The sequence below is a fragment of the Chrysochloris asiatica genome, unplaced genomic scaffold, assembly GCF_000296735.1.
Source record: "Chrysochloris asiatica unplaced genomic scaffold, ChrAsi1.0 scaffold00003, whole genome shotgun sequence".
Lineage (NCBI taxonomy): Eukaryota > Metazoa > Chordata > Mammalia > Afrosoricida > Chrysochloridae > Chrysochloris > Chrysochloris asiatica.
In genome coordinates this window covers 39,476,655-39,485,867 of record NW_006408521.1, presented here as the reverse complement: position 1 = coordinate 39,485,867, position 9,213 = coordinate 39,476,655, and the positions used below count along the sequence as shown (strand labels likewise).

The 9,213-nt window shown below is 34.5% G+C and overlaps 1 protein-coding gene across 2 annotated transcripts in view; it reads right to left on the bottom strand.

Annotated features, from left to right (window-relative positions):
* Positions 1-883: 883 nt before the first annotated feature.
* PDCD4 (programmed cell death 4 (neoplastic transformation inhibitor)) overlaps positions 884-9,213 on the bottom strand; it is a 31,704-nt gene continuing 23,374 nt past the window's right edge. Inside the window, exons 8-12 of one of the 2 annotated variants that reach the window (XM_006831336.1) lie at positions 9,004-9,118; positions 5,358-5,465; positions 4,955-5,065; positions 4,185-4,324; positions 884-1,598 (exon numbers count right to left, since the gene is read on the bottom strand). In XM_006831336.1, the coding sequence (XP_006831399.1) occupies positions 1,538-1,598; positions 4,185-4,324; positions 4,955-5,065; positions 5,358-5,465; positions 9,004-9,118 (535 nt within the window). In that variant the 3' untranslated portion in view covers positions 884-1,537. The remainder of the gene's footprint in view (positions 1,599-4,184; positions 4,325-4,954; positions 5,066-5,357; positions 5,466-9,003; positions 9,119-9,213) is intronic. The other variant, XM_006831337.1, reaches the window with a different exon arrangement.

Here is a 9,213-nt window from a genome sequence, read left to right as displayed (position 1 = left end):
TGGTATTCTCTGACTTATTTTGGTCACTGTTTGAGGCATTCTGTCTTGTTTCTTTGTGTAAGCTGGGAATTATCTGTTTTCTCTGAGACACTGTGGCATTATCATATTGATCCATGATTGTATGTTGGTATGTTCTCAGGGACTCATCTGTCTCCTGGTGACTAAGATCAAAACTCCATGATCTTTTAATTCCATTTCTTCACAAACTTTTTGAAGCCCCCTCATATAAGACAAAGTAATTATAATATAAGCCAAAGTAATATGGATTTGAAAGAGCCTAAGAGGTAAATTTAAATTCAGAGTTTTAATTTTAAAACACTGTATATAGATCTCTGATACATTCCTGAGAATACTTTTGTAAAAATTCTGAGTACTAAATTCACAAGGGTAGGTTTCCTGCAGTCAAACAGGCAATTTAAGTAATCAAAGACTCGAGACCTTGCTGAATAATGATGGCTCTGCAAAAGAAGAAATGTGATTATCCTGGAGACAACTGATTTATTTACTGGCAGCTACTAGTATTTTCGTAGACATTGTTAAATATAAAAATCTGAGTCTTTGAAGAATAATTGTACATATCATCAACATTATTTGATAGGATTTAAGAATGATGAAGGGTATACTAATTTTAGCTACTTAATCTAGATCTAGATAAACACAAGGGGTCAGTAAAAACAAGGGAGAAAAGTATTCATACAGTTTTCCTCAGTATAAAATTAAAAGAACGTATTTTACTATTGTACTTTTTATTTAAATGCTGGCAAGGAACAACGCTAAAATTCAAATGGGCTTCCTTGTTATGATTTTTAAATTTACTGTGTGACGTTAAAAGTGTTTTTTTTTTTACGACCCAAAATAAATATACTCCCAATAAAGAATCAACACTGCTTCACATGTTTTATTTTGGCATACATTCTTCTAGAACCGGGTTCATTTTTCCAGTTTTGTACAAAAATAGATGTTCCAGCCACCATTTTCTGAACTGTCTAGTCTTTAAGACCAATCAATATGTTCCCTGGAAAGATGAATAAGTCTCATGACTAACTCATTTTCTTAAAATTCTTTAAGACAAAGAAATAACGTGTTTTGTTTTGTTTTGACTCCCAAAGCACAGTATTTCAACAGCAGCAGCCAACATGGGGTTTTAGCAGCTTAACTTTACCCCCTAAATAAAGCTTTGTATAAACCAGTGATTTTACTACAAAAACACTGTCCTTGAAAGAAAGGAATGGCAGTCTGACATCAATGCAAAACTTGGAATGATTAGGTCATAAACATGGCACTTACAAAAGGTAGCTTATCAGAATATCCCACTAAGAAGTGGTTACTTTTCCATCCGTCCTTTATAGCCTCAAAAAAAAAAAAAAAAGTAAAGAAAAAAACACTTCCTTTAAAAATTCCCCTTAAATGTAAGTTTGCAAACTTTCAGAAATGCTTTGTACCCAAAACAAGTGCTTAAAAAAAAAAAATGTGCTAAACAGCTCTTACAATTCAGATATATATTTTATAACATCTAAGACTGCAAGAGTTCTTCTATTCAGTAGCTCTCTGGTTTTAGACGACCTCCATCTCCTTCACTTACAAAACGCTTTCTGCCTCTGTAATGAAGAGAACACAAACATGAAGACATTCAATGCTCACTGTAGTAAGGAGAAATAGAAAAAAAAACACTTGGTACTCTTCCTTCTAAAGTCTACTGTTGTGTCTAAAATTTTTTTTTTTTTTTTTTTTCCTTTCTTAGCTGCAGAAACAGAATAACCTAAATGTGGGGAAACACATCAAAATCCAATTAACTCTAGCCTATCCCTCATTTTAGAATTCCTGCTATTTCACACTCACTAAGACTTGCTCAGAGTCCTGGTGTGGCACTGTGGGTTAATGCACTAGACTGCAAAGTCGTTTGAATCACAAAGTCGGCGGTTCAAGCTTACCAACCACTCCTAGGAAACTCTAATAGAGGGTCACTACGGGTTGGAACTGACTCGACAGCACTTAACAAGTCTTGCTCTATAATGTGACCACAACTCAAGCTTTGGGCAGTAACAACAGTGCAGAAGGTACAGTTGGCCAGCAGCACAGGGCACTAAGTGGGACACAGAGCTTAGGCAGGATTACCTTCCTCCATGGCCCACACCAACATGCACAGGCAAGTGAGCTCACGTTTCATTTCCATTGTTCCATGAACTTTTTGAAGCCCCCTTGTGTACTTCATCAAATAAGCAAAAGGGTAGAAACTAAAAAAAGTTCTATGGGATACATAGGTAGTTTTAGTATTTCTTCTAATTACCCTTAATAGTAAAGTCACAACACCCAGTAAAACTTTGAAACAGAGATTGAAAAACTTTTAAAGGCTAGAATCATGGTATTGATCCCATTTTTATACCTTGTAAGGTCCTCAAGGTCAATTTGAACCACAAGACCAGCGGTTCAAATTCACCGCCATTCTTCAGAAACCCTCTACAGGGTCGCTATGAGTTGGAATCAACTCGGTAGTATTTAATAACAGCAAGGCTAAATGAAAACCAGCTACATTTTCTTAAACATCATGGCTAGAAACTATAATAAGTCAAAAAGGTATTAAATTACCGAACAAAAATATAGAAATTTTTATTAAACAAAAATATCAAAATGTGGAGCTCAACAACAGCAATAGGTCTGTCTATACAGTTCTGGAGGTGATGTTTCTGACCCTCTAACCCTTACAAAATAAATCTGCATTCTTCAATTTACAAAATGTCAAAATGCTAGTTTGGGCTCCTTTAAGGGACTCAAATTGCATACCTTTATATGTTTTTTTGCGTTTTGGGGAACAAAAGTCTGAAGAGCAAGATGAGTATTTTTAGGGTGGATGGCATTATGTTTCCCAATGAAATTCTCACAGAATAGTCCTTGCCTCCCTCCAAGAATGAGCAGGTAGAATGAGCATTATGATGGGAAAAAATTCCCCAGCACAACTTTCATGGGTCTTTTTCTCACCAATGCAGTTTTCCATTAAAATGTCTTCATAATAAGCCCTTCATAATCATCCTGTGTCCCTCAAGAAAATCTATGAGGAGTATTCCTTTGAAATCCCAAAAAACAGTGCCCATACCCTCCTTTGCCATACCTCTGGACCTTGCATCTTACTGGCCCAGCAGACAGATACTCTTGAAAGCAACTGTTTTAATTAAACAGGTTTTTTTGTGTGTGTTTTTAAGGCACTTAACAACAACAAAACTAAGGGAAGCGTATAGCTGAGCAAACTTGTCTGCAGCCATTCACTGATTCCAGAGACATGTTTAAACACATTTTGTTCAGAAAAAAACCCATGCACATCTGAACTGGAACACTAGTAGCCCTCGTATTAGGAGACAGAAGTAGTGAACAGGGCAGTTAAGTAGCAAGAAGCCTTGCAAAACACTCTAGTGGGAGCACATCAGTACACAAATGATGCCCACTCAAATTAGAGGTCTGTTTCCAAACACTCTGTGAAAGCCATTAAACCATCTTTCATTATTTTTTCCCCTTCTCCCTTAATAGCTTCTGTAGTTTCTAGAGCAAAGAACCCTTCCAGGAAGTTTTTCCTGAGACTTAATTCTTATAATGGAAGGAACCCTGGTAGCATAGTAGTTAAGAACAGATTCACACAAGAAGTTTAACATACTAAACTTTTACAGCTTTTTACTTTAGAACCTTCACTATAAATTGTAATTAAAAAAAAAAAAAAAAAGCCTTCGATTCCCGAAAGGTTAGATCCTAGCACCACAAATATAATACCTCCAAAAATTTTTGTGGTAAGAGCCAATTAACTGAAATTTTCTACCCTGTGATGAAACAAAGGAAGACACATAATGTACAAGAAACAACCCAGATCTTTGAAGTTAGTCAGAGTCTGGATGCCTGCATGGCTCATTTACTAGCTGTGCAACCTTAGAAAAGGCACATTACACCTGTCTATGTCTTTTCTCATCTTATTGGTGATAACACTGACTATGAAATCATATTTAAGCTACATAGAATAGAACCTGGTACACTGGTCCTCAAAACTGCTTCACAAAATTAGCAAACAAGCTTTCTTCAAGTGAACTGGGTTTCATGAGGTAAATTTTTTATTTATAAGGGACAACACAAGCTTCATCCTTGTTTCTCCATAAACTGATTCTTGCTCATCTAGTATTTTATGTTAGAAAGAGTAAATCCAGTACCTTGAAGGACAAAGATCTCTGAGTTGTTTGGAAATTATTCCAGCCTGAAAACATTCTTCTACAAATCGTTCAAGCACAAAATACGAATGTGGGACATCCAGATTAATATCTGGAATTTCACTGTAAATTCTTTCATAACCCTGTAACAAATTTAGATACAGAATTGTTAGCCGTATCAAGTACATAATGCCAAATAACCCAATCCATCACTATGTCATCAGTCTACATATGGTTAGCATATGATTACAAGTCAGTCAGATTTGGACCTTGAAAACACAGTAACACTTCCCAACAAAATGTTTTCTTTAAAACTCTTCTTCCAAAAGCGCTGCAGACAGATATCATCAAACAGTGGGTATTCAGTATTAGTAAGAAAATAGCATATCCAGTATTTCAATAACTGTTCATATTAACTTTAAATAGGAAAAATTAAGTACTTTCAAGTGTAATTTGTTAAAAATTCATGTTTCTCCATAAATACAAATTTGTATCTTAGCACCAGAATACCTAAGAGTGAATACAAAGTCATGTATTTTTTTTAAAAAAGAAGAAAACAACAACAGTGAAGTATTACTCTCCACTTGAAAGTGGAAAGTTGTTACTTTCCTTGAAAGAGGTTCAAATAATTCCTTAAAAAAGTAATAGGCTACCAACAAATAATTATGCTAAAAATACCTATCAGAAAATTTCATTGACAACTCGAACTTTATTCAATGATATTTTAGAAGGTATAAAGTTTTCAAAATTATTCAGAATGATAGTATACTTACTCTTTTCATTTGGTCTATAGTAATAGTGGAGGATTTCCACAGAGATTTTAATAAATCCAAGATCATTTTAAATGTACTTTCTCCAGTTGACTCTAAAACTATTATAATAGCCTAAAAATTGAAGGAAAGAATGAATCATTAATTCATCTAAGAAACTGCTCCTAAATGTGATCATCCTTTTTCTGTAATATGTAATTATGATCATTACAAAAATTTAAAAACTACTTTCTCCATTAAGAACACGGTATTTTGAAAAAGTAAGAAATACGTTATTTTTTAAAGTATTACATCACTGTGGTGCAAAAAAGGTCAACTTAATTATCTGTGGCATATCTAGGTAATCTTACTTCATATACAAGTTCAGGAAAACTTAATTATCTTTGGAATGTCTAGGTAATCTTACTTCATATACAAGCTCATGGTGAAAATGAGGTACTTCCAGTTCCTTAAGGCAATGTTCAGCTTCAGATATGTCTCCAGAGAGTACATATTCTTTCAGCAGCATATCAATCTATTAGATTTAAAAATTAAGAAGTGTTAAAATTGCTCATTTTTAAAAAATTATGATTTGTGCCTAGGGATTTATTTACCCTTATCGTAATAAAGTGAGGAAAAGAAAGAAAGAGACGAAGGAGAGAGTCTTGGCTTCAACAGCAGGCAGGTTTATTAAGAGTAAACCTGGGAGGGGGTACTCTTAAGTCACCAATGAAGACCAAGAGCCCCTCTGTTCTCTTGGGGTATTTAAGGCAGTGTAGTCTGGGTACAGTTCTGGAGAGTTTACAATGGGCGGGAGGGCCTCCAGGTGTAACAAAGACCCAAGCTTGCCAGAGACCTGAAGCTCAAGTAGGCCCCCATTCAGTGCCAATTGGGGATAGCTACAATGCCATTCCGTTGATCAGGCACAGGGTCCTTCAGGAACATATCATGAAAGGCTAGGAACAGCTTTTTTAAGACCATATAGACATATGAGAGTACACTGACTGTAGAATAAGCACTGGATTGTGAATCACACAGTCCTAGGTTCAAGCCTACCAGCAATTCCGTGGGATAAAGACGAAACTTTCTGCTTCCACAAAGATTTACAGCCTTGGAAACCCTATACATGGTTGCTGTGAGTCGGAACTGACTCGACAGCACTTAACAAGATTTGATACGGTACTTTCATAACCATTTTTTCATAAAAAAATATCAATTTTCAAATGCTTCAGAAGTATGAAGAAAATGCAGTACACTTTCATGGTGGTGTACCATGGAGTCAGTTCCAACTCAAAGCAGCCCTGTATACGGTTTCTGGGGAGCCGCTAGTGAACTTGAACCACTGACCTTATGGTTCAAATAGATGGCAGTCCAGCACATTAGCCCACAGCGCCACACCAGGATTAACTGTTTTGGTGGTGGTTGGAGGTTATGTGCCGTGGAGTTGGTTCCGACTCATAGCTACCCCTGTATAGGGTTTCCAAGGCTGTAAATCTTTACAGGAGCAGAAAGCCTCATCTTTCTCCTGCGAAACAGCTGGTAGTTTCAAACTGCTGACCCTGAGGTTAGCAGCCTGATTCTTAACCACTACGATACCAGAGCTCCTTTTAGTGCTCACTATAAAACAAGGGCTTTTAAAGTCCACTAGAGGGCACTAACCGAAAGTCTCAAAATTCTAAAGAGACACAAAATCTTTCACTTCTATAAGTATGATCTTAATAATGCACTGGATAACAACGAGAACAATCATAACAGGGTTTTATTTGACAGGGCAAAGATTTTCATACAGTTTCTCTCTTTTCTAGAACTCAGAATTTGGAGACATTATCTAAAAATCAGTAATTCAGCAAACTCCAAGTTATAGCTAAAGCGACAAGTCTTGATACTCCTGCTCAAACTTGTACAATAACATCTATGGCTCCAGAAAAATATGTGAAAAAAGTTTATAAAATAGGAACTTCAACTAGGAATGATCAGTTAAGGTTACCTTTGTACCTTGTAGGCCCCCAATGAATGTTTGATTGATTCAATAATTTAAGTATCCTCTACCTCTAAATTCCAAAATGAATTTTCAGAAAAAGCAAAATAAAACTTTGATTCCTGATAAATATTTCCTGTTACCCGGCTTTAAGAAAATGAAAGCATGGCATTTCACAGATTATAAATTAATATGTTATTAAAATTATGAAATCCTGGCGTGGTGCTGTTGGATGAGCACTCAACTGTTAAGAGCTAGTCAGTGGTTCAAACCCACCAGCCGCTCCTCAGAACCCCTATGCAGGGTCGCTATGAGTTGGAACTGACTGAACAACACTTAACAACAACTAAAATTAAATGATTTACTTCTGACATTTGTTACAAAACTTAAGAAAGTATTTTAAGTATATCCCAATGGATTTCTTGCATTCTTAGAATGATAAATTACAAATATATGTATAAATTTCTACTCATTCTCTTTGTCCAACCTATTCATCTATGTAAATGTAAGTGAAATTCATATGTCAACCTCAAACTCATATAAATGGTAGTTTTATTTAAATCTCTTACCTTGAACATTTTTTATCTGAGATATAATTCACTTACCAAAAAAATAGTTTATCAGTTCCTCAAGTATCCAACAAAATTAAATCCTCCAATTCATAAACATGGTATACTTTTCCCTTTATTTAGTCCTTCTTTAATTTCTTTTAATGAAGATTTAAAATTTTCAGTGTAAAAGTATACTTCTTTTATTAAATGTATTTCTAGTATTTTAATCTTTTCATGATACTATAAATGGAATTGTTTTCTTAATTTCATTTTAAGATCATTCATTGCTAGTGTAATGAAATAGATTTTATTTGTACATATTAATTTTATATCCTATAACCTTGCTGAACTCATTTTTATTTTTGTTTCGGATTTCTGTATGTAAGATATACCTAAGAATAGTTACACTTCCATATCTTTTGTTCCAATTTATAAGCCTTTTCTTCTTCTTTACTGGTTGCCCTGGCATCTTGACTATTTTTAATCCTCTACTAATTCTCTAAAGGAGCTTTGGTAGCATAGTGGTTACGAGTCAGGCTGCTAAACCTCAAGGTCAGCAGTTGAAACGACCAGCTGTTCCACAGGAAAAAGATGAGGCGATAAAGATTTACAACCTTGGAAACCCTATACAGAATCGCTATTGAGTCCGAACCAACTTCACAGCACACCACCACTAATTCTCTAAAAAAAAAAATTTTTTTTAAATCACAAACAGAACTCTACCTTAACACATAAAAGCAAAAATGGTCAAAGCTTTAACTATATTTTATACTCCATAACACTCAAATTAGTTATGCATTGATATGCACTGACATTCATACACATCATTAAAATACTTACTAAAATTCAAAACTATGGTCACATGAAAAGATTATACTAAAAAATTCAGAAGCACAAGAACTATAAATCTTCTAATTACCTACTTTTTCATAAAGATTTTCAGGTAAGGGGATTACACAACTTCTTTTGGTTCCGTGATATAGATCACCACATTACAGACAGAAAAATTCATAGGGAATGCACCTTGCATTTTAATGCAACAAATCAAATACTTTTTCTTATATAGTATCCATCACTGTAATCTACTCTAATGTATAATGAGTAACTACTGATCTGAGGATATCAAATTTCAAATTGCTCATATGAAAATAGATACTTACTGTATAACTAAAAAATGAAAGTCTTACTTCAACAGCATTTGGATACCAATATAACATAAGTATTATAAATACCAATATAAGAAAAAGACTTCAGGTCTTTGACATTCATACACAGTCCTCTTACAGTAAAATACAAAGGCTCATTTAACTGAACACAGCCTCAATTTTAAGTTGGGGAAGCAGTAATAATTTAATAAGAAATATATAATTATTATATAGCTTATAGCAAAAGAATATAAAGTCAAATATAAAATGATCATTCATATTTTTCATTTACAGCTATAGAGTTATTTTTTAAATTTTAATACTGACTAAACAAAAATACAATAGGCACAGTTTATTTCTCCCAAAGTAACACATATAAAGACAAAGTCCAATAGTTACCTCTTTAACAAGGTGATTGACAGACTGCTGCCCACCTCCAGATCCCCAAACACTATCTTTACGCTTTCCACCTTTAGACATACTCAGAAGCACAGTAGCCTTGTCCAAAGCAACTCTACAAAAAGAAAAGAAAGAAAAAAACTTAAATTTTGACAGTGACAGGCTTGACGCTGACCTAATGATGGGTACACTGACAAAATCCCATATATG